This window comes from Oncorhynchus mykiss, chromosome 9, assembly GCF_057628025.1.
Source record: "Oncorhynchus mykiss isolate SJ-2025 chromosome 9, ASM5762802v1, whole genome shotgun sequence".
Taxonomy (NCBI): domain Eukaryota; kingdom Metazoa; phylum Chordata; class Actinopteri; order Salmoniformes; family Salmonidae; genus Oncorhynchus; species Oncorhynchus mykiss.
In genome coordinates this window covers 55933041-55958815 of record NC_143030.1, presented here as the reverse complement: position 1 = coordinate 55958815, position 25775 = coordinate 55933041, and the positions used below count along the sequence as shown (strand labels likewise).

Sequence of the window (25775 nt, the reverse complement as noted above, 5' to 3'; positions counted from 1 at the left end):
TGGTATGTCTTGTTGGTTTAATCGCTGTCTGCACTGCAGTTCATTATTAGCTCAGACATGTGGGCAAATAGAGCTAGTTTCTCAATATTAATCTTCCAACAAGCATAAGTTATACATTTCCTGCTGTACATTGCACAAAACATGACCAAATCCCCATAATGGTAGTCAAGTTGTTAAAGTGTTTGTTTGATTTCTATCTTTTCATCCCGCAGTGGAGCAGCTACCGACCATAACAGTGCAGACTGCTGGCCCTGTCATTGCCTTACCCTTTGAAGGCAGTTTTTCCATGAGATGTGAAGCCAAAGGCAACCCACAACCAGTGTGAGTGAGATGACTGCGATTCATCCTAGGATCTCCCTGTTTTTTGCCCTTATGCTTATGGATTGTTCACACTATCATCATTAACCCAATGCTTATTGTTGCAGCTCAAGCTAAATATCATAACTGTAACCAAGCATTACAAAATGCTTCATTGCCCCAACAGATACAGATGGACAAAAGATGGCAAGGCCATAGATCCCCTCTTCGACTTGGGGGTCAAAAAAGAGAGAAACAATGGGAGTTTTGTGATTCATAGCGGGCGCCTTGCGCAGTTCCAGGGGATGTATCAGTGCTACGCTTCAAACAATCTGGGAACAGCAGTATCAGAGGAAATTGAACTCATTGTACCAAGTGAGTGCCACTCTCATGTTGTAAGAACCTGGCATAGTGAACAGTTTTGCATCTTACAGCAAGACTGTGAGTGTTACATTTAGAATCCTATCTAAAGGTGTTGACATGAGTAAAACATGCCTAACCATTGCACAGGTACCCCAAAGTTCCCCAAAGAGAAGATTGCCCCAATAGTTGTTAAAGAGGGACAGCCTGTGATTCTGGAATGCAATCCACCACAGGGGATCCCTCCACGAAAGATCTACTGGATGACTATTGGTGAGAAAATAGACCACTAGTTCAATCTTTACAGCACCATCCAACTGAAACAGTTTAGAAGGGAATATGTCACTTTATACACATTTCAATTGAAATAGAGTACAGTAACACTTTACATTAGGTTGCTCCTATACCTCTGTTGTAATATTGTTATTACTCAAGTCACAACATAGTATTGACATGTTCTCATGTAGTAATTCAGTAGTTGTTTTAAACTGACATAGTAATGGGAATGAGCTTTTTTGTTATTACACAAGAAGAATTAGGGCCGCTCAACATAGTTCCTTTTAAATTTGGACATTTTGTCACCTTTTTCTCACCATAGCCAAAAGAGGGTCTAATGACATCACAGCACTGTATGAAGGAGTGTCTCAATGGGGATAAGGCCATATGCTTAGGCTCTCAGCCGTTCTAGTTCCATCTAGCCAAATCACACACTTTTCAAGAAATGCTTGTTTTTTAGAGCTGAGAGCAGCTTCTCATAAAGTGGTCCAAATAAAAATAAGAAATTAAATAAGAATTCTAAACTAGAAATTAGAAAATGAAATTTCCGTAAGAAAATCTAAGTTGAGTCAGTCTGTACCAGAGCTAGTTAAAGCGGACCAGAGCTAGACCAATGACCCGAGCTACGCCCTGGACCAGAGCATTGACCAGAGCTAGTTAGTGCGGAGACCAGAGCTAGCTAGGTGCTAGTTACGCGCTGGACCAGAGCTAGCTAGTCAGACCACTCTATCAAGATGGAATAAACTGCGTTCAATAGTGGATAAAAACAAAGTGGAGCGAGCTTTCAGGTCGTGGGCCCCAACCACAATAGTACACTAGACTCGACCCTCATTCTTAACAGCCCTACTTCTTCATTTCTCAAAGGAAAAACATCATCCAATTTATAAAGACTATTGACATCCAGTGGAAGCAATACGAACTGCAAGCAAGATCCACATAGAAAACCCATTGAAAACAGAGTGACCTCAAAAAAACAAAATCCTGGATGGTTTGTTCTCGGGGTTTCGCCTGCCAAAATAAGTTCTGTTATACTCACAGACATCATTCAAACAGTTTTAGAAACGTCAGGGTGTTTTCTATTAAAATCTACTAATAATATGCATATCCTAGGGTCTGGGCCTGAGTAGCAGGCAGTTTACTTTGGGCACACTTTTCTTCTGGACATGAAAATACCGCCCCCTAGCCTAGAGAGGTTATTGGCTGCCATATTTAAAGCCACAGTATGGTCAGTCATGTCATGTGACCCTAGTTCTTCCTTTACACTTCCAATAAGAAACACACATTTTCGCCTTGTTCAATATTAAACACAAATTGTCGCTTTCTGTTGCAAAACATTTTCCATTGTGTGTCCTCATGAAAACGATATATTGTTTCCTCCAGGTCTCCAACATATTGAACAGGATGAGAGGGTGTCCATGGGCCATGACGGCAACCTCTACATCTCCAACGCCCTGGAGAAGGATAGCCGGAGAGACTACTGCTGCTTCGCCGCATTCTCCGTCATACGGACCATCGTTCGGAAGACAGCCATGTCAGTGGTCGTCAAGAGCTGTAGGTTGACAGTGTAATGCCCTACATCAATGTTTCTCAACCTGTTTTATACCAGGGACAGGCAAGCTATAGTCCTTCCTCTAAACATTAGACCAAGAGGACATCCTCATATTCTAAGTGCAACATTAAGGCTCCGATACACTTACATTACAAGTAGCACTTGAAAAAACGGATGAAATAGGTGTCTGTAAGAAAGGTCAGCAACATACCACTCCCAGGTTGAGAACCCTGCACTACATGTCGAGTATGCATTGAAAGGGCATGTTCAGGACACTAGATGCAGTGATGGTGTAAGGAGAAGGAGGAGTGCTGTCCCCACACATGTCAAAGACAATTGTCAGATTCAAAAGTCTATCAACATTATATATGGTTTTATTTTACAAAAGTGCAAAGTGTGCAGGTGAAAAAAGGTGCAGGCATGTACTTCAGATCAAAGGAATAGACATGGCTCCATTGGCTCAAGGTGGGTCTTCATATTTAATTTACATTTCAGTAAAACCTGCTTGTGAGCTAGATGACTGACAGCAGTGGGGCGTTGCTTTAACATTATATTTGACTTTAACATGAATGATAATATCCCATTACAGTTCATAGTATTTGACTGACTAAAGGCCCAAACTTATTTGTAGGAAAAGTCAATACATGTTTAATATGCACACGTTGAATGAGATTCATCTATGCAATTTTATCAGTACCAGTCAAAAGTTTGAGCCACCTACTCATTCTAGGTGTTTCTACATTGTTGAATAATAGTGAAGAAATCAAAACTATGAAATAACACATATGGAATCATGTACTAACCCAAAAAATGTTAAACAAATAAAAATACATTTTATATTTGAGATTCTTCAAAATAGCTACCCTTTGCCTTGATGACAGCTTTGCACACTCTTGGCATTCTCTCAATCAGCTTCATGAGGTAGTCACCTGGAATGCAATACAATTAACAGGTGTGCCTTGTTAAAAGTTAATTTGTGGAATGTCTTTCCTTCTTAATGTGTTTGAGCCAATCAGTTGTGTTGTGACAAGGTAGGGGTGGTATACAGAAGTAGCCCTATTTGGTAAAAGACCAAGTCCATATTATGGCAAGAATAGCTCAAATAGGCGAAGAGAAATGACGGTCCATCATTACTTTAAGACATGAAGGTCAGTTAATCCAGAAAATGTCAATAACTTTGAATGTTTCTTCAAGTGCAGTCGCAAAAACCATCAAGTGCTATGATGAAACCAGCTCTCATGAGGACCGCCATAGGAAAGGAAGACCCAGTTACTTCTGCTGCAGAGAATAAGTTCATTAGAGTTATCTGCCACCCAAATAAATGCTTCATAGAGTTCAAGTAACAGACACATCACAACATCAACTGTTCAGAGGAGACTGTGTGAATCAGTCCTTCATGGTCGAATTGCTACAAAGAAAACACTACCAAAGGCCACCAATAAGAAGAAGAGACTTGCTTCTTCCAAAAAACACGAACAGTGTACATAAGCCCGGTGGAAATCTGGAGTCCAAATTTGAGATTTTTGGTTGCAACCACTGTCTTTGTGAGATGCAGAGAAGGTGAATGGATGATCTCCGCATATGTGGTTCCCACCTTGAAGCATGGAAGAGGAGGTGTGATGGTGTGGGGGTGCTTTGCTGGTGATACTATCTGAGATTTATTTAGAATTCAAGGCACACTTAACCAGCATGGCTACCACAGCATTCTGCAGTGATACTTCATCCCATCTGGTTTGGGCTTAGTGGGACTATGACTCAAAACACACCTCCAAGCTATGTAAGGGCTATTTGACCAAGGAGAGTGATGGAGTGCTGCATCAGATGATCTGACCTACGCAATCCCCTGACCTCAACCCAATTGATATGGTTTAGAATGAGTTGGACTGCAGAGTCAATCAATCAATCAAATGTATTTATAAAGCCCTTTTTATATCTGCCGATGTCACAAAGTACTGTCAGAAACCCAGCCTAAAACCCCAAACAGCAAGCAATGCAGATGCAGAAGCATAGTGGCTAGGAAACCCCCCCCTAGAAAGGTAGGAACCTAGGAAGAAACCTAGAGAGGAACCAGGCCCTGAGGGGTGGCCAATCCTCTTCTGGCTGTGCCGGGTGGAGATTATAACAGTACATGGCCAAGATGTTCAAACGTTCATAGATGACCAGTAGGGTCAAATAATAATAATCGCAGTGGTTGTAGAGGGTGCAACAGGTCAGCTCCTCAGGAGTAAATGTCAGTTGGCTTTTCATGGCCGAGTGAAGGAAAAGCAGCAAACAAGTGCTCAGCATATGTGGGAACTCCATCAAGACTGTTTGAAAAGCATTCCTCATGAAGCTGGTTGAGAGAATGCCGAGTGTGCAATGGTGTCATCAAGGAAAAGGGTGGCTACATTGAATAATAACATATATTTTGATTTGTTTAAATGTTTTTTGGTTACTACATTATTCCATATGTGTTATTTCATAGATTTGATGTCTTCACTATTATTCTACAATGTAGAACATAGTACAATGTTAGGAAAAATCCTTGAATGAGTAGGTGTGTCCAAGCTTTTGACTGGTACTGTGTGCTAGGAGAGTGTACCAAAACACTCAAGTGTGGACAAACACCTACGGCAGTTGCTCCTATGGTTTCAGAAATATACCTACTATACATCTTATGCCTGTCCTTTTCTGCCCATGGAAGCCTATGCCATTCCAGAGAGAAGACCGAGCCTTCTGGTACCCTCTGGTGTTCAGTCAGAGGTACGGCTGCTGAAAGGAGAGGAGCTGGTGCTAGAGTGTATAGCAGAGGGATTGTAAGTGGAGTCTAATCATTTCTCAATTTAGTATGAAGAATATTTCTTCATAACTTCAGTGACTGGATCTGCAATAGAACATGTTGTATTACATTTGATAGAATAATGTGTGTATCATTTTTCACTAATCATATCTTGTTTTCTCTCATCTTGTTACTCAGTCCAACTCCTGTGATTGAATGGACAAAAAGGACAGAGAAGCTACCGAAACGGGCAAATCTAAAAAACTATGGGAAACGTTTAACCATTAATAACATTGAAGAGGAGGATGATGGGAAGTACACGTGTGAGGCGAGGAACTCTGTCGGAGACACAGTCCACTACTTCAACGTCATGGTGGAGGGTAAGTAGACTGAGGCAGGTTATACTTTCAGTGTGTCCCCCACAAAAAAGTTTGTTGTCCCCTTTACAATGTCCAAGTGAAGCCTTTGCCCTTCTTTATACAGTGTATGTTTAACAGTTTTGAATACATTTTAAAAACCTCCCTTGTGCTGTTGTGTTCACTTACAGCAGCTACATTGTCAAAGGAAAACATTCATTTCTTATTAGAGCCTAAAGCATTCTAGAAGGGGTCATTTATCATCTTTACAATGATGGACAAATCTCCAGGTGACCGTCTTTGCTAGATAGAAAGGATTATGGATGCCATTACATAGGTTGTGCTGCCCTGCTCAGACGTTAGATGAATCAACCAATGGTTGCATGCCACGTCATGGACTGTGCCGCCAGGTACCAGAATGCTATAACGTATGGTTTAGTTAGCTGATACATAAAAAAATACCTTTCCAGGCGTTGTAAGATCGATCTGGCATGAGTCAGCAACGTCTGAGCAGGGGAACACAATCCTAGACTGACTAAGACTCTCTTTACAGTGCATTCGGAACGTATTTAGACACCTTAACTTTTTCCACATTTTGTTTCATTACAGCCTTATTCTAAAATGGATTAAATTGTTTTTCCCCCTCATCAATATACACACAATACCTCATAACGACAAAGAAAAAACAGGATTTTTTATTTTTTTTCAAATGTATAATAAAAATAATAATAATAATATCACATTTATGTAAGTATTCTGACCCTTTACTCAGTACTTTGTTGAAACACCTTTGGCAGCGATTACAGCCTCGAGTCTTCTCGGGTATGATGCTTCAAGCTTGACACATCTGTATTTAGGGAATTTCTCACATTCTTTCCTGCAGATCCTCTCAATCTCTGTCAGGTTGGATGGGGAGTGTCGCTATACAGCTATTTTCAGGTCTCTGCAGAGAGGATTGATGGGGTTCAAGTCCGGGCTCTGGCTGGGCCACTCAAGGACATAAATTCAAATCAAATGTTGTTTTTCACATGCTCCGAATGCTTACTTACAAGCCCTTAAACAAAAATGCAGTTTTAAGAAAATACAACATAAAAAGTAAGAGATAAGAATAACAAATCATTAAAGTGCAGCTGTCAAGGCTGTTGAAAGGAGAGGACCAAGGTGCAGCGTGGTGAGCGTACATTTTCATTTATTAATCAAAATGACGCCAAACAAAACAAATAACACTACAAAAACAAACCGTGAAGCTCAAAGGCTATGTGCCCTAAACAAAGTCAACTTCCCACAAAGAAAGGAGGGAAAATGGGCTACTTAAGTATGGTTCCCAATCAGAGACAACGGTAGACAGCTGTCCCTGATTGAGAACCATACCGGCCAAAACATAGAAATACAAAAATCATAGATAACAAAACATAGAATGCCCACCCCAAATCACACCCTGACCTAACCAAATAGAGACATAAAAAGGCTCTCTAAGGTCAGGGCGTGACAGTACCCCCACCCCACCCCCCAAAGGTGCGGACTCCGGCCGCAAAACCTGAACCTATAGGGGAGGGTCTGGGTGGGCATCTATCCGCGGTGGCGGCTCAGGTGCGGGAAGCAGACCCCGCTCCACCTCTGGCTCACCCCGCTTTGGTGATGCCTCTGGTGTGGGGAACCTCACCGCCGCCCCCGGACTGGGCACCCTCGTTGCTGCGGGCCCCGGACTGGGCACCCTCGTTGCTGCGGGCCCCGGACTGAGCACCCTCGTTGCTGCGGGCACCGGTCTGGGCACCCTCGTCGCTGCGAGCCCTGGACTGGGCACCCTCGTCGCTGTGGGCCCCGGACCGGAGGCCATCGCTGCAGGCTCCGGACCGGAGGCCGTCGCTGCGGGCTCCGGACCGGAGTCCGTCGCTGGGGGCTCCGTGCCATGGATCATCACTGGAGGCTTCTTGCCATGGATCATCACTGGAGGGAGGAGACGTAGGAGGATTAGTTCTGGGCGCAGGCACAGGACTCAACAGGCTGGAGAGACATACAGGAGGCCCTGTCCTAGGCAGAGGACTGTGCAGACGCACTGGAGACACATTGCGCAGAGCCGGCGCAGCAGTAAATAACAATATTGGGGCTATATACAGGGTGTACCGGTACAGAGTCAATGTCAATATGCGGGTGCACCATTGACGAGGTAATTGAGGTAATATGTACAGTTGAAGTCGAAAGTTTACATACACTTAGGTTAGAGTCATTAAAACTCGTTTTTCAACCACTCCACAAATTTCTTGTTAACGAACTATAGTTTTGGTGAGTCGGTTAGAACATCTACTTTGTGCATGACACAAGTCATTTTTCCAGACGTTTCAGAAGTTTACATACACTAAGTTAACTGTGCCTTTAAACATTTTGGAATATTACAGAAAATTCTGTGATGGCTTTAGAAGCTTATGATAGACTAATTGACATAATTCGAGTCAATTGGAGGTGTACCTGCGGATGTATTTCAAGGCCTACCTTCAAACTCAGTGCCTCTTTGCTTGACATCATGGTTAAATCAAAGCAATCAGTCAAGTCCTCAGAAAAAAATTGTAGACCTCCACAAGTCTGGTTCATCCTTGGGAGCAATTTCCAAACGCCTGAAGGTACCACATTCATCTGTATAAACAATACTATGCAAGTATGAACACCATGGGACCACGCAGTCGTCATACCGCTCAGAACAACGGCAAAGGACCTTGTGAAGATGCTGTAGGAAACAGGTACATAGTATCTATATAAACAGTAAATCGAGTGCTACATCGACGTAACCTGAAAGGCTGTTCAGCAAGGAAGAAGCCACTTCTACACCTGCACATGGGGACAAAGATCGTACTTTTTGGAGAAATGTCCTCTGGTCTGATGAAACAAAAATACACTGCTCAAAAAAATAAAGGGAACACTAAAATAACACATCCTAGATCTGAATGAATGAAATATTCTTATTAAATACTTTTTTCTTTACATAGTTGAATGTGTTGACAACAAAATCACACAAAAATTATCAATGGAAATCAAATTTATCAACCCATGGAGTTCTGGATTTGGAGTCACTCTCAAAACTAAAGTGGAAAACCACACTACAGTCTGATCCAACTTTGATGTAATGTCCTTAAAACAAGTCCAAATCAGGCTCAGTAGTGTGTGTGGCCTCCACGTGCCTGTATGACCTCCCTACAACGCCTGGGCATGCTCCTGATGAGGTGGCGGATGGTCTCCTGAGGGATCTCCTCCCAGACCTGGACTAAAGCATCCGCCAACTCCTGGACAGTCTGTGGTGCAACGTGGCGTTGATGGATGGAGGGAGACATGATGTCTCAGATGTGCTCAATTGGATTCAGGTCTGGGGAACGGGCGGGCCAGTCCATAGCATCAATGCCTTCCTCTTGCAGGAACTGCTGACATACTCCAGCCACATGAGGTCTAGCATTGTCTTGCATTAGGAGGAACCCAGGGCCAACCGCACCAGCATATGGTCTCACAAGGGGTCTGAGGATCTCATCTCGGTACCTAATGGCAGTCAGGCTACCTCTGGCGAGCACATGGAGGGCTGTGCGGCTCCCCAAAGAAATGCCACCCCACACCATGACTGACCCACCGCCAAACCGGTCATGCTGGAGGATGTTGCAGGCAGCAGAACGTTCTCCACGGCGTCTCCAGACTCTGTCACGTGCTCAGTGTGAACCTGCTTTCATCTGTGAAGAGCACAGGGCGCCAGTGGCGAATTTTCCAATCTTGGTGTTCTCTGGCAAATGAAAAACGTCCTGCACGGTGTTGGGCTGTAAGCACAACCACCACCTGTGGACATCGGGCCCTCATACCACCCTCATGGAGTCTGTTTCTGACCGTTTGAGCAGACACATGCACATTTGTGGCCTGCTGGAGGTCATTTTGCAGGGCTCTGGCAGTGCTCTTCCTGCTACTCCTTGCACAAAGGCGGAGGTAGCGGTCCTGCTGCTGGGTTGTTGCCCTCCTACGGCCTCCTCCACGTCTCCTGATGTACTGGCCTGTCTCCTGGTAGCGCATCCATGCTCTGGACACTATGCTGATGGACACAGCAAACCTTCTTGCCACAGCTCGCATTGATGTGCCATCCTGGATGAGCTGCACTACCTGAGCCACTTGTGTGGGTTGTAGACTCCGTCTCATGCTACCACTAGAGTGAAAGCACCGCCAGCATTCAAAGTGACCACAACATCAGCCAGGAAGCATAGGAACTGAGAAGTGGTCTGTGGTCACCACCTGCAGAACCACTCCTTTATTGGGGGTATCTTGGTACCCCCAATAAAGGAGTTACATTGTGTTGTTTAAGTGTTCCCTTTATTTTTTTGAGCAGTGTACAACTGTTTGGCCATAATGACCATTGTTATGTTTGGAGGTAAAAAGGGTAGGCTTGCAAGCCGAAGGACACCATCCTAACCGTGAAGCTGTGAGGCCAAAATTCACCAAACTTATTGTGGGAAGGTTGTGGAAGGCTACCCGAATTGTTTGACCCAAGTTAAACAATTTAAAGGCAATGCTACCAAATACTAATTGAGTGTATGTAAACATCTGACCCACTGGGAATGTGATGAAAGAAACTAAATCTGAAATAAATAATTCTCTACTATTATTCTGACATTTCACATTCTTTAAATAAAGTGGTGATCCTAACTGACCTAAGACAGGGAATTTGTACTAGGATTAAATGTCAAGAATTGTGAAAAACTGAGTTTAAATGTGTTTGGCTAAGCTGTATGTAAACGTTCGACTTCAACTGTACATGTAGGTAGAGTTATTAAAGTGACTATGCATAGATAATAAGAGAGTCGCAGCAGCGTTCCAGAGGGTGGGATGGCAATGCAAATGATCTGTGAAGCCATTTGATTAGTTGTTCAGGGGTCTTATGGCTTGGAGGTAGAAGTTATTTAGGAGCCTCTTGGACCTACACTTGGCGCTCCGGTACCGCTTTCCGTGCAGTAGCAGAGGAAGCAGTCTATGATTAGAGTGGCTGGAGTCTTTGACAATTTTTAGGGCCTTCCTCTGACACCGCCTGGTATAGAGGTCCTGCATGTCAGGAAGCTTGGCTCCTGTGATGTACTGGGCCGTATGCACTATCCTCTGTAGTAGAGTTAGCAAGATGTTGCCTCGTTTCGCGTTCTTTGGAAACTATGCAGTATTTAGTTTTTTTTATTGTATTATTTCTTACATTGTTACCACAGTAAATCTTAAGTATTATTACATACTGCCGGGAAGAAGTATTGTATAAATCAAATCCAAGTTTATTTGTCACGTGCGCCAAATACAACAGGTGTAAAGCTTACAGTGCTTACTTACAGACTCTAACCAATGGTGCGAAAAAAGAAAGGTGTGTGTGTGTGTGTGTGTGTGTGTGTGTGTGTGTGTGTGTGTGTGTAAGTAAAGAAATAAAACAACAGAAAAAAGAGTAGCAAGGCAATATACAGACACCTGTTAGTCAGGCTTATAGTGGTAGTATTTACATGTTGGTATCGTTAAAGTGACTATACATATATGATGAACAGAGAGTAGCAGAAGCGTAATAAGAGGGGTTTGCGGGTGGTGGGACACAATGCAGATAGCACGGTTAGCCAATGTGCGGGAGCACTGGTTGGTCGGGCCAATTTAGGTAGTATGTACATGAATGTATATTTAAAGTGACTATGCAAATAAGATAAACAGAGAGTAGCCTAAAAGAGGGAGGCCGAGCAACTGCCGTACCAGGCAGTGATGCAACCAGTCAAGATGCTCTCGATGTTGCAGCTGTAGAACCTTTAGAGGATCTCAGGACCCATGCCAAATCTTTTTAGTTTTCTGAGGGGGAATAGGCTTTCTCGTGCCCTCTTCATGACTGTCTTGGTGTGTTTGGACCAACCTAGTTTGTTGTTGATGTGGACACTAAGGAATTTGAAGCTCAGAACCAGAAACAGAACCAGAAACATCTTTCTGGTAAGAAGAAGGGTGTGGGCGTATGCCTTATGATTAACGACTCGTCATGTAATCATAACAATATACAGCAACATACAAGTCATTTTGTTCACCTGACCTAGAATTCCTTACAATCAAATGTCTACCACAATATCTACCAAGAGAATTCTCTTAGATTATAATCACAGCCGGTATAGCCCCCCAAGCAGATACCTCGACGGCCCTGAAATACCTTCACTGGACTCTATGTAAACTGGAAACCATATACTCTGAGGCTGCATTTATTGTAGCTGGAGATTTTAACAAAGCTAATCTGAAAACAAGGCTCCCTACATTTTGTCAGCATATCGAATGTGTGACTCGAGCTGGCAGCATTCTGGATCATTGCTACTCTAACTTCCGCGACGCATGCAAAGCCCTCCCCCACCCACCTTTCGGGAATCTGACCACCACTCCATTTTGTTGCTCCCATCCTATAGACAGAAACTGAAACAGGAAACGCCCGTGCTCAGGTCTGTTCAACGCTGGTCTGACCAATCGGATTCCACGCTTCAAGATTGCTTCGATCACGTGAACTGGGATATGTTTCGGATTGCCTCAGACAGCAAACTTGATGTATACACCGACTCGGTGAGCGAGTTTATTAGCAAGTGCATCGGTGATGTTATACCCACTGTGACTATTAAAACCTTCCCTAGCCAGAAACTGTGGATTGATGGCAACATTCATGCAAAACTGAAAATGCGAACCACTGCTTTTAATCATGGTAAGGCGACCGGAAACATGACCGAATACAAACAGTGTTGCTATTCCCTCTGCAAGGCAATCAAACAAGCTAAGCGTCAGTATAGAGACAAAGTAGATTCACAATTCACCTGCTCAAACACAAGATGTATGTGGCAGGGTCTACAGTCAATCACGGATTACAAAAAGAAAACTAGCCCCATCGCAGACACTGACGTCTTGCTGCCAGACAAATTAAACAACTTCTTTGCCCGCTTTGAGGACAATACAGTGCCACTGACACCAAAACCTGTAGGCTCTCCATCACCGTAGCCAATGTGAGTAAAACATTTAAACGTGTTAACCCTCGCAAGGTTGCTGGCCCAGACGACATCACTCAGAGCATGCGCAGACCAGCTGGCTGGTGTGTTTACAGACATATTCAATCAATCCCTATCCCAGTCTGCTGTGCCCACATGCTTCAAGTGGGCCACCATTGTTTCTGTCCCCAAGAAAGCTAAGGTAACTAAGCTAAACGACAATCGCCCCGTAGCACTCACTTCTGTCATCATGAAGTGCTTTGAGAGACTAGTCAAGGATCACATCACCTCCACTCTACCTGATATCCTAGACCCACTCCAATTTGCCAACCACCCCAATAGGTCCACAGACGACGCAATCGCAATCACACTGCCCTATCTCATCTGGACAAGAGGATTACCTATGTAAGAATGCTTTTCATTGACTACAGCTCAGCATTTAACACCATAGAACCCTCCAAACTTGTCACTAAGCTCGAGACCCTGGGACTCGACCCCGCCTTGTGCAACTGGGCCCTGGACTTTGTGACGGGCCGCCCCCCAAGTGGTGATGGTAGGAAACAACTCCGCTGATCCTCAACACTGGGGCCCCATAAGGGTGCGTTCTCAGCCCTCTCCTGTACTCTCTGTTCACCCATGACTGCGTGGCCATGCACGCCTCCAACTCAATCATCAAATTTGCAGACGACACTACAGTGGTAGGCTTGGTTACCAACAACTACGAGACAGACTACAGGGAGGAGATGAGGGCTCTCGGAGTGTGGTGTCAGGAAAATATCACCACACTCAACGTCAACAAAACAAAGGAGATAATCGTGGACTTCAGAAAACAGCAGAGGGAGCACCCCCCATCCACATCGACGGGACAGTAGTGGAGAAGGTGGAAAGTTTTAAATTCCTCGGCGTACACATCACAGACAAACTGAAATGGTTCACCCACATAGACAGCATGGTGAAGAAGGCGCAATTCGGCTCTTTAACCTCAGTAGGTTGAAGAAATGTGGCTTGTCACCTAAAACGCTCACAAACTTTTACAGATGCACAATCGAGATCATCCTGTCGGGCTGTATCACCGCCTGATACGGCAACTGCACCACCCACAACCACAAGGCTCTCCAGAGGGTAATGAGGTCTGCACAACATATCACCAGGGGAAAACTACCTGCCCTCCAGGACACCTACATCGCCCGATGTCACAGGAAGGCCAAGAAGATCAGCAAGGAAAAACACCCACCCGAGCCACTGCCTGTTCACCCCGCTATCATCCAGAAGGCGAGGTCAGTCCAGGTTTATCAAAGCTGGGACCGAGAGACGGAAAAACAGCTTCTATCTCAAGGCCATCAGACCTTTTAAACAGCCATCAGTAACATTGAGTGGCTGCTGCTGACTCAAATCTCTAGCCACTTTTTTTTTTTTTTAATTTGACCTTTATTTAACTAGGCAAGTCAGGTGAGAACAAATTCTTATTTTCAATGACGGCCTAGGAACAGTGGGTTAACTGCCTGTTCAGGGGCAGAATGACAGATTTGTACCTTGTCAGCTCGGGGGTTTGAACTTGCAACCTTCCAGTTACTAGTCCAACGCTCTAACCACTGCCGCCCCAGGTATAAATGTATCACTAGACAATGCCACTTTATATAATGATTATGTACCCTACATTACTCATCTCATATGTATATACTGTACTCTATACCATTTACTGCATCTTGCCTATGCCGCACGGCCATCGCTCATCCATCTATTTATATGTACATATTCTTATTTATCCCTTTACACTTGTGTGTATAAGGTAGTTGTTGTGAAACTGTTAGATTACTTTGTAGTTATTACTGCACTGTCGGAACTAGAAGCACAAGCATTTCGCTACACTCACATTAACATATGCTAACCATGTGTATGTGGCCAATAAAATTAGATTTGATTTAGAGACTTGTCCCGAAGCGTTGTCTTGGCTGTGTGTTCAGGGTCATTGGATGGTGAACCTTCGCCCAAGTCTGAGGTCCTGAGCGCTCTGGAGCAGATCTCTCTCTGTACTTTGCTATGTTTATCTTTCCCTCGATCCTGACTAGTCTCCCAGTCCCTGCCGCTGAAAAACATTCCCACAGCATGATGCTGCTACCAGCATGCTGCTGCTACCAGCATGCTTCACCATAGGGATGGTGACTGGTTTCCTCCAGATGTGACCCTTGACATTTAGGCCAAAGAATTCAATCTTGGTTTCAATAGAGCAGAGAATCTTGTTTGTCATGGTCAGTGTCCTTTAGGTGTCTTTTGGCAAACTGCATGCGGGCTGTCATGTGCCTTGTACTGAGGAGTGGCTTCCCGTCTGGCCACTGTACCATAAAGGCCTGATTGGTGGAGTGCTGCAGAGATGGCTGTCCTTCTGGAAGGTTCTCCCATCTCCACAGAGGAAATCTGGAGCTCTGTCAGTGACCATCGGGTTCTTGGTCACCTCCCTGACCAAGGCCCTTCTCCCCCGATTGCTCAGTTTGGCCGGGCGGCCAGCTCGAGGTAGAGTCTTGGTGATTCCAAACTTCTTCCATTTAAGAATGATGGAGGCCACTGTGTTCTTGGGGACCTTCAATGCTGCATGCAATTTTTGGTACCCTTCCCCAGATCTGTGCCTCGACACAATCCTGTCTAAGAGCTGTACGGACAATTCCTTCGACCTCATGGTGTGGTTTTTGCTCTGACATGCACTGTAAACTGTGGGACGTTATACGGACAGGTGTGTGCCTTTCCAAATCATATCCAATCAATTGAATTTACCACAGGAGGACTCCAAGTTCAACCCCAAGCTCAATTTTGAGTCTCATAGCAAAGGGTCAGTAATATTATGTAAATAAGGTATCTGTTTTTGTATAAATCTGCAAACAATTCTAAAAACTTGTTTTCACTTTGTTATTATGGGGTATTGTGTGGAGATTGATGTGAAACATTTTTTAGTCCCTTTTAGAATAAGGCTGTAATGTAGCAAAATGTTGAAAAGATCAAGGGGTCTGAATACTTTCCGAATGCACTGTATGTCTCACAGAGCCACCAAGATGGCAGCCGGAGCCACCCAAGGGCCAGTTGGCTGTTGTTGGCTCTGACGTGCACATCAAGTGCTCTGCCTCGGGAAAGCCACGGCCGGTTACCTCATGGAGGAAGAACGGACAGCCTCTGGACGGTGAGTGAGATGACCTCTGACATATGAAACCTGACCTCTGTCCTTGCCGGTTACTTCAGTGCCCAGTCCACCCACTTCACTTGACTATATAGGATACAATATTATCTTTGTAGTTTTGTGTAATACAATAGTCATTCCACTGTGTTTTTATTTTATTTATTTTATTTTACCTTTATTTAACCAGGTAGGCAAGTTGAGAACAAGTTCTCATTTACAATTGCGACCTGGCCAAGATAAAGCAAAGCAGTTCGACAGATACAACGACACAGAGTTACACATGGAGTAAAACAAACATACAGTCAATAATACAGTATAAACAAGTCTATATACAATGTGAGCAAATGAGGTGAGAAGGGAGGTAAAGGCAAAAAAGGCCATGGTGGCAAGGTAAATACAATATAGCAAGTAAAACACTGGAATGGTAGTTTTGCAATGGAAGAATGTGCAAAGTAGAAATAAAAATAATGGGGTGCAAAGGAGCAAAATAAATAAATAAATTAAATACAGTTGGGAAAGAGGTAGTTGTTTGGGCTAAATTATAGGTGGGCTATGTACAGGTGCAGTAATCTGTGAGCTGCTCTGACAGTTGGTGCTTAAAGCTAGTGAGGGAGATAAGTGTTTCCAGTTTCAGAGATTTTTGTAGTTCGTTCCAGTCATTGGCAGCAGAGAACTGGAAAGAGAGGCGGCCAAAGAAAGAATTGGTTTTGGGGGTGACTAGAGAGATATACCTGCTAGAGCGTGTGCTACAGGTGGGAGATGCTATGGTGACCAGCGAGCTGAGATAAGGGGGGACTTTACCTAGCAGGGTCTTGTAGATGACATGGAGCCAGTGGGTTTGGCGACGAGTATGAAGCGAGGGCCAGCCAACGAGAGCATACAGGTCGCAATGGTGGGTAGTATATGGGGCTTTGGTGACAAAACGGATTGCACTGTGATAGACTGCATCCAATTTGTTGAGTAGGGTATTGGAGGCTATTTTGTAAATGACATCGCCAAAGTCGAGGATTGGTAGGATGGTCAGTTTTACAAGGGTATGTTTGGCAGCATGAGTGAAGGATGCTTTGTTGCGAAATAGGAAGCCGATTCTAGATTTAACTTTGGATTGGAGATGTTTGATATGGGTCTGGAAGGAGAGTTTACAGTCTAACCAGACACCTGATGTTGCATTTGGTCCAGTTGTTGCTCAGCATCCTATAAATCAAATCACGTTGATTTTGTTCACATGCCCTGAGTACAACAGATGTAGACTTTACTGTGAAATGCTTACGTACAAGCCCTTTCCCAACAATGCAGTTAAAAAGTACGAAAATTAAAATAGATAAAATAAAATAACAATAATCAGGCAATATACAGGCCAGATACAAAGACTGCCAGTACTATAGAATCTGCATTCGTGTTTGGTTTTAAGCATTTCTTTCTGGTTCTTTCAGATGGCCCGTCATCGAACAGACAAGTGCTTGATGACACCATAGTGTTGCACAGGGCCAGGCCTGAGGACAGTGCCGTCTACCAGTGTGAAGTCTCCAACAGACATGGCACCATCCTGGCTAATGCTAACATCATGATCATAAGTCAGTACTGGACATTAGCACTTTGTGTGTGTATTTGTATTTATTAAAGCAGCAGCTACTCTTCCTGGGGTCCAGCAAAATTAAGGCAGTTTATACAATTTTAAAACATTACAATACATTCACAGATTTCACAACACACTGTGTGCCCTCAGGCCCCTACTCCACTACATAACTACAGTACTAAATCCGCGTGTGTGTGTGACTGTATGCATGTGTCTGTGCCAGTGTTTGTTGTTTCACAGTCCCCGCTGTTCCATTAGGTGTTTTTTTCATGTTTATTTATCAAATTTTACTGATTGCATCAGTTACTTGATGTGGAATAGAGTTCCATGTAGTCATGGCTCTATGTAGTACTGTGTGCCTCCCCTAGTCTGTTCTGGACTTGGGGACTGTGAAGAGACCTCTTGTGGCATGTCTTGTGGGGTATGCATGGGTGTTCGAGCTGTGTGCCAGTAGTTTAGACAGACCGCTCGGTGCATTCAACATGTCTCATAAATATACCTCTCATAAATAAAAGTAGTGATGAAGTCAATCTCTCCTCCACTTTCAGCCAGGAGAGATTGACGTGCATATTATTAATATTAGCTCTCTGTGTACATCCAAGGGCCAGCCGTGCTGCCCTGTTCTGAGCCAATTGCAATTTTCCTAAGTCCTTTTTTGTGGCACCTGACCACACGACTGAACAGTAGTCAAGGTGTAACAAAACTAGGGCCTGTAGGATCTGCCTTGTTGATAGTGTTGCTAAGAAGGCAGAGCATCACTTTATTATAGACAGACTTCTCTCCATCTAAGCTACTACTGCATCAATATTTTTTGACAGTTTACAATCTAGTGTTACTCCAAGCAGTTTAGTCATCTCAACTTGCTCCGTTTCCACATTATTTATTACAATATTAAGTTGAGGTTTAGGGTTTAGTGAGTGTTTTGTTCCAAATACAATGCTTTTAGTTTTAGAAATATTTAGGGCTAACTTATTCCTTGCCACCCACTCTGAAACTAACTGCTGCTCTTTGTTGAGTGTTGCAGTCATTTCAGTCGCTGTAGTAGCTGATGTGTATAGTGTTGAGTCATCCGCATATATTGAAACTCTGGCTTTACTCAAAGTCTGTGGCATGTCATTAGTAAAAATTGAAAAAAGCAAAGGGCCTAAACAGCTACCCTGGGGAATTCCGGATTCTAACTGGATTATATTTGATAGGCTTCCATTAAAGAACACCCTCTGTGTTCTGTTAAACAAGTAAATCTTTATTTTTACACATTATAGCAGGGGGTGTAAAGCCATAACGCATATGTTTTTCTAGCAGCAGGCTATGATCAATAATGTCAAAAGCTGCACTGAAGTCTAACAAGACATCACCCACAATCATTTTATCATCAATTTCTCTCAGCCAATCATCAGTCATTTGTGTAAGTGCTGTGCTTGTTGAGTGTCCTTCCCTATAAGCATTCTGAAATTCAGTTGTTTGTTTACTGTAAAATAGCATTGTATCTGGTCAAACACAATTCTTTCCAGAAGTTTACTAAGAGTTGGTAACAGGCTTATTGGTCAGCTATTTGAGCTAGTAATGGGGGCTTCACTATTCTTGTGCAGCAGAATGACTTTAGCTTCCCTCCAGGCCTGAGGGCACACGCTCTCTAGTCGGCTTAAATTGAAGATGTGGCAATATCGTCGGCTATTATCCTCAGTAATTTTCCCTCTAGATTGTCAGATCCCGGTGGCTTGTCATTGTTGATCGACAACAATAATTTTTCACCTCTTCCACACTGACTTTACGGAATTCAAAAGTACAATCCTTGTCTTTCATAATTTGGTCTGATATACTTGGATGTGTTGTGTCAGCATTTGTTGCTGGCATGTCATCCCTAAGTTTGTTATCTTGCCAATGAAAGTAGTTTGCAATATCAGTGGGCTTTGTGATGAATGAGCCATCTGATTCAATGAAGGAGCCGAGTTGGTTTTTTTCTCCAAAAATGTAATTTAAGGTGCCCCAAAGCTTTTTACCATCTTTGTTTCATAGTGTAGTTTATTTTTATTTAGTTTAGTCACATGATTTCTTAATTTGCAGTATGTTTGCCAATCAGCTGCTAGACTTCATTGCCATACCTTTTGCCTCATCCCTCTCAACCATACAATTTTTCAATTCCTCATCAATTCAAGGAATTCAACACTTTTTTTCTTAATGGGTGCGTGCTTATTAGTAACTGGAATAAGTCGTTTCATAAATGCTTCAAGTGCAGAGTCTGGTTGCTCCTCATTACACACCAGCAAATATTCTGGTCTTATTTTCAATGACGGTCTAGGAACAGTGGGTAGAATGACAGATTTTTCCCTTGTCAGCTTGGGGATTCGATCTTGCAATCTTCCGGTTACTAGTCCAACACTCTAACCACTAGGCTATCTGCATCCTATGGATTTGGATACTGCTTTAAAGCAAATATCTGCAGCGTTAGTAAAACTGTGATCAATACATGTTGCTGATTTAATTCCTGTGCTGTTTGTGCCTACCCTGGTAGGTTGACTGACAACCTAGCACAGTGCAGGCACTGGTTACAGTTTTTTCCTGAGTGTGTGTGTGTGTGTGTGTGTGTGTGTGTGTGTGTGTGTGTGTGTGTGTGTGTGTGTGTGTGTGTGTGGCTATAGCACACAGCCCTGGTTCACCCAGGAGTCTGATAGGGAGTTTATGGATGTCATATCCATATAAATATATTATTACACATTTATACAATGGGTGGTTTGGAATTCCCATTGTTAGAGCCTCTCCTGCCCATGATATGAGACAACATACATGTACACATGGCCACGTTCATATAAAGTGGCATCGTTTATGTCATTACCTAGCAACCTACTACCACTACTACTTTTAAAATTATTAAATTCAATTAAATTAAAATGAAGTCTTAGCACCTGTAAGTCATCATGGATGATTTTAAAGTTACTTTTGATTTGTTTTATCCACTAACGTTTGAAGAATGGTGCCAACGAGAAGAGGAGGAGTATATGAAAGAAATGAAGCAAGAAGAAGTGCAAGTGGACCAGAAACCTGAGCCTAGCATTAACGTTAGACATGCAGAAATCAGTAGCGCTGCTATAGACGACATAGAAAAGGAGAGACATTGGGCAATGAAGTGCTTTCTGGAATGGCTGTCAGAAAAGGGGATAAACATCGATCTGGCAACTGTTTCAAAACAGGAGTTGGGTAATATTCTCTGGAGTTTAAACACAGGTAAGAAGACCGATATGGAATCAGCAGCTTCGCTGGACTGCGGGAAGGCCTCAACCGCAACTTAAATGAGCCTCCATTGAGACGATCTGGGGTTGTATCATTTGATTTACACAACATGCCTACCACTTTGATGATGCAAAATATTTTTTTATTGTGAAACAAACAAGAAATTAGACAAAAAATCTGAAAACTTCAGCATGCATAACTATTCACCCCCCCAAAGTCAATACCTTGTAGAGCAGCCTTTTGCAGCAATTACAGCTGCAACTCTTGGTATGTCTCTGTAAGCTTGGCACATCTAGCCACTGAGATTTTTGCCCATTCTTCAAGGCACAATTGCTCAAGTTCCTTCAAGTTGGATGGGTTCCCCTGGTGTACAGCAATCTTTAAGTCATACCACAGATTCTCTATTGGATTGAGGTCTGAGCTTTGACTAGGCCATTATAAGACATTTAAATGTTTCCCCTTAAAGCACTCGAGTGTTACTTTAGCAGTATGCTTTGGGTCATTGTTCTGCTGGAAGGTGAACCTCCGTCCCAGTCTCAAATCTCTGGAAGACTGAAACAGGTTTCCCTCAAGAATGTCCCTGTATTTAGCACCATCCATCATTCCTTCAATTCTGACCGGTTTCCCAGTCCCTGCCGATGGAAAAACAGGGTGTTCTCAGGGTGATGAAAGGTGTTGGGTTTGTGCCAGATATATTGTTTTCCTTCATGGCCAAAAAGCAAAAGCAAATCGCAAACTGAAGCCAGACTCATTCATAATAATACAAATATGGATCGAGATACGCAACACTAAGTTTCAATGAAGAAACCAAGAACTACAAAAATTGACTGGAAAGAGACGGAGAGAATCGTTGAGGCTGCATGTATGAAAACCTAGGGAACGAGCTCTGCACGATGGCATCGCTAGAAAAATATATCTCTAAATTACATGAACATGCCCCAGCCTTTTAGCTATACCCCAGAAGAAAGCTCTCCGATGATGACAACCTGTTATATACCATGGAGTCAATGGGACACCCTTTCATCAATGTTGCCCCATCTGTGCAAGGTATACATTTTTTTCAAATAGCTAGGCTGCTATGCGGTATATGAATAGAATAAAACATATATTGTCATTCGGGGTTGGATAGGTTACTTTCTAAAAGTACTCAGTAATGTAATCTGATTACATTCAGTTACTTTTTTAGATTACTTTCCCTTTGAGAGGCATTAGAAGATGACAAAAATGTATGTTACCAATTGAATGATATCTTCTGCAGGATAAATCAATGTTAAAGTTTACATAGCTGGCCATATATGGATGCACATTTATACCCATCGCTTTCTACTAAATATAATAATACGATTAAATTATATATTTACATTAATATATATCATTTATAAGTCCAAAAATGGATGTAGCAACTACAGATTGCCCCTTTAAGTCTATCCAAAGTGTGTGAGTTTGAGCATGTGTCCATTAGGCCTATGGATGTAATTTTTTTATCAGCATGAATTTAATTTGAGCATTAAAAGCCCCACTTTTATTCCATAGGACGGCATCCGCACTATGCAGATGTTGCAAGCGTGCATTTTTCACTAGCTGTCTGTCACGTTGTATAGTAATTGGAGACAGGTGCACGAATACGACATAGGGGTTTTTAATTTCACTACCCAAAAGCGTACGTCATGAACATGACGGGGACAACGTCCAAAACAAACACGTGTATATGTATATGTGTGTGTGTGTGTGTATATACATACATGCATATACACAGTTGAAGTCAGAAGTTTACATACACTTATGTTGGAGTCAATTAAACTTGTTTTTCAACCACTCTACACATTTCTTGTTTACAAACTATAGTTTTGGTAAGTCGGTTAGGACATATACTTTGTACATGACACAAGTAATTTCACTTACAATTCACTATCAAATCTTATTGGTCACATACACATACAGTGCCTTGCGAAAGTATTCGGCCCCCTTGAACTTTGCGACCTTTTGCCACATTTCAGGCTTCAAACATAAAGATATAAAACTGTATTTTTTTGTGAAGAATCAACAACAAGTGGGACACAATCATGAAGTGGAACGACATTTATTGGATATTTCAAACTTTTTTAACAAATCAAAAACTGAAAAATTGGGCATGCAAAATTATTCAGCCCCTTTACTTTCAGTGCAGCAAACTCTCTCCAGAAGTTCAGTGAGGATCTCTGAATGATCCAATGTTGACCTAAATGACTAATGATGATAAATACAATCCACCTGTGTGTAATCAAGTCTCCGTATAAATGCACCTGCACTGTGATAGTCTCAGAGGTCCGTTAAAAGCGCAGAGAGCATCATGAAGAACAAGGAACACACCAGGCAGGTCCGAGATACTGTTGTGAAGAAGTTTAAAGCCGGATTTGGATGCAAAAGGATTTCCCAAGCTTTAAACATCCCAAGGAGCACTGTGCAAGCGAAAATATTGAAATGGAAGGAGTATCAGACCACTGCAAATCTACCAAGACCTGGCCGTCCCTCTAAACTTTCAGCTCATACAAGGAGAAGACTGATCAGAGATGCAGCCAAGAGGCCCATGATCACTCTGGATGAACTGCAGAGATCTACAGCTGAGGTGGGAGACTCTGTCCATAGGACAACAATCAGTCGTATATTGCACAAATCTGGCCTTTATGGAAGAGTGGCAAGAAGAAAGCCATTTCTTAAAGATATCCATAAAAAGTGTCGTTTAAAGTTTGCCACAAGCCACCTGGGAGACACACCAAACATGTGGAAGAAGGTTCTCTGGTCAGATGAAACCAAAATTGAACTTTTTGGCAACAATGCAAAACCTTATGTTTGGCGTAAAAGCAACACAGCTGAACACACCATCCCCACTGTCAAACATGGTGGTGGCAGCATCATGGTTTGGGCCTGCTTTTCTTCAGCAGGGACAGGGAAGATGGTTAAAATTGATGGGAAGATGGATGGAGCCAAATACAGGACCATTCTGGAAGAAAACCTGATGGAGTCTGCAAAAGACCTGAGACTGGGACGGAGATTTGTCTTCCAACAAGACAATGATCCAAAACATAAAGCAAAATCTACAATGGAATGGTTAAAAAATAAACATATCCAGGTGTTAGAATGGCCAAGTCAAAGTCCAGACCTGAATCCAATCGAGAATCTGTGGAAAGAACTGAAAACTGCTGTTCACATGCTCTCCATCCAACCTCACTGAGCTCGAGCTGTTTTGCAAGGAGGAATGGGAAAAAATGTCAGTCTCTCGATGTGCAAAACTGATAGAGACATACCCCAAGCGACTTACAGCTGTAATCACAGCAAAAGGTGGCGCTACAAAGTATTAACTTAAGGGGGCTGAATAATTTTGCAGCCCAATTTTTCAGTTTTTGATTTGTTAAAAAAGTTTGAAATATCCAATAAATGTCGTTCCACTTCATGATTGTGTCCCACTTGTTGTTGATTCTTCAAAAAAAATACAGTTTTATATCTTTATGTTTGAAGCCTGAAATGTGGCAAAAGGTCGCAAAGTTCAAGGGGGCCGCATACTTTCGCAAGGCACTGTACGTATCACAATTCCAGTGGGTCAGAAGTTTACATACACTAAGTTGACTGGGCCTTTAAACAGCTTGGAAAATTCCATAAAATGATGTAATGGCTTTAGAAGCTTCTGATAGGCTAATTGACATAATTTGAGTCAATTGGATATGTACCTGCGGATGTATTTCAAGGACCACCTTCAAACTCAGTGCCTCTTTGCTTGACATCATGGGAAAATCAAAAGAAATCAACCAAGACCTCAGAAAAAATATTGTAGACCTTCACAAGTCTGGTTCATCCTTGGGAGCAATTTCCAAACGCCTGAAGGTACCACGTTCATCTGTACAAACAATAGTGCTCACTTATAAACACCATGGGACTACGCAGCCGTCATACCGCTCAGGAAGGCGGCTCGTTCGGTCTCCTAGAGATGAACGTACTTTGGTGCGAAAGGTGCAAATCAATCCCAGAACAGCAGCAAAGGACCCTGTGAAGGTGCTGGAGGAAACCGGTACAAAAGTATCTATATCCACAGTAAAACGAGTCTTATATCGACATAACGTGAAAGGCCGCTCAGCAAGGAAGATGCCACCATCCCAACCGTGAAGCACGGGGGTGGCAGCATCATGTTGTGGGGATGCTTTGCTGCAGGAGGGACTGGTGAACTTCACAAAATAGATGGCATCATGGGGAGGGGAAATTATGTGCATATATTGAAGCAACATCTCAAGACATCAGTCAGGAAGTTTAAGCTTGGTCGCAAATGTGTCTTCCATATTGACAATGACCCCAAGCATACTTCCAAAGCTGTGACAAAATGGCTTAAGAGCAACAAGGTCAAGCTATTGGAGTGGCCATCACAAGCCCTGACCTCAATCCTATCGAACATTTGTGGGCAGAACTGAAAAGGTGTGTGCGAGCAAGGAGGCCTACAAACCTGACTCAGTTACACCAGCTCTGTCAGGAGGAATTGGCCAACATTCACCCAACTTATTGTGGGAAGCTTGTGGAAGGCTACCTGAAACGTTTGACCCAAGTTAAACAATATAAAGGCAATGCTACCAAATACCAACCGCACCAGCATATGGTCTCACAAGGGGTCTGAGGATCTAATCTCGGTACCTAATGGCAGTCAGGCTACCTCTGGCGAGCACATGGAGGGCTGTGCGGCCCCCCAAAGAAATGCCACCCCACACCATGACTGACCCACCGCCAAACCGGTCATGCTGGAGGATGTTGCAGGCAGCAGAAAGTTCTCCACGGCGTCTCCAGACTCTGTCACGTGCTCAGTGTGCACCTGCTTTCATCTGTGAAGAGCACAGGGCGCCAGTGGTGAATTTGCCAATCTTGGTGTTCTCTGGCAAATGCCAAACGTCCTGCACGGTGTTGGGCTGTAAGCACAACTCCCACCTGTGGACATCGGGCCCTCATAGCACCCTCATGGAGTCTGTTTCTGACCGTTTGAGCAGACACATGCACATTTGTGGCCTGCTGGAGGTCATTTTGCAGGGCTCTGGCAGTGCTCCTCCCTGCACAAAGGCGGAGGTAGCGGTCTTGCTGCTGGGTTGTTGCCCTCCTACGGCCTCCTCCACGTCTCCTGATGTACTGGCCTGTCTCCTGGTAGCGCCTCCATGCTCTGGACACTACGCTGACAGACACAGCAAACATTCTTGCCACAGCTCGCATTGATGTGCCATC

The 25775-nt window shown here is 43.3% G+C and overlaps 1 protein-coding gene across 4 annotated transcripts in view; it reads left to right on the top strand.

The window, feature by feature from the left end:
- LOC110532314 (neural cell adhesion molecule L1-like protein) overlaps positions 1 to 25775 on the top strand; it is an 89325-nt gene that overhangs the window by 10555 nt on the left and 52995 nt on the right. For all 4 annotated transcript variants that reach the window (XM_021616094.3, XM_090184560.1, XM_036988248.2 and 1 more), the window contains exons 3-10: positions 213 to 321; positions 485 to 672; positions 808 to 930; positions 2314 to 2484; positions 5166 to 5277; positions 5439 to 5620; positions 15611 to 15745; positions 17176 to 17316. In XM_021616094.3, the coding sequence (XP_021471769.1) occupies positions 213 to 321; positions 485 to 672; positions 808 to 930; positions 2314 to 2484; positions 5166 to 5277; positions 5439 to 5620; positions 15611 to 15745; positions 17176 to 17316 (1161 nt within the window). The remainder of the gene's footprint in view (positions 1 to 212; positions 322 to 484; positions 673 to 807; positions 931 to 2313; positions 2485 to 5165; positions 5278 to 5438; positions 5621 to 15610; positions 15746 to 17175; positions 17317 to 25775) is intronic.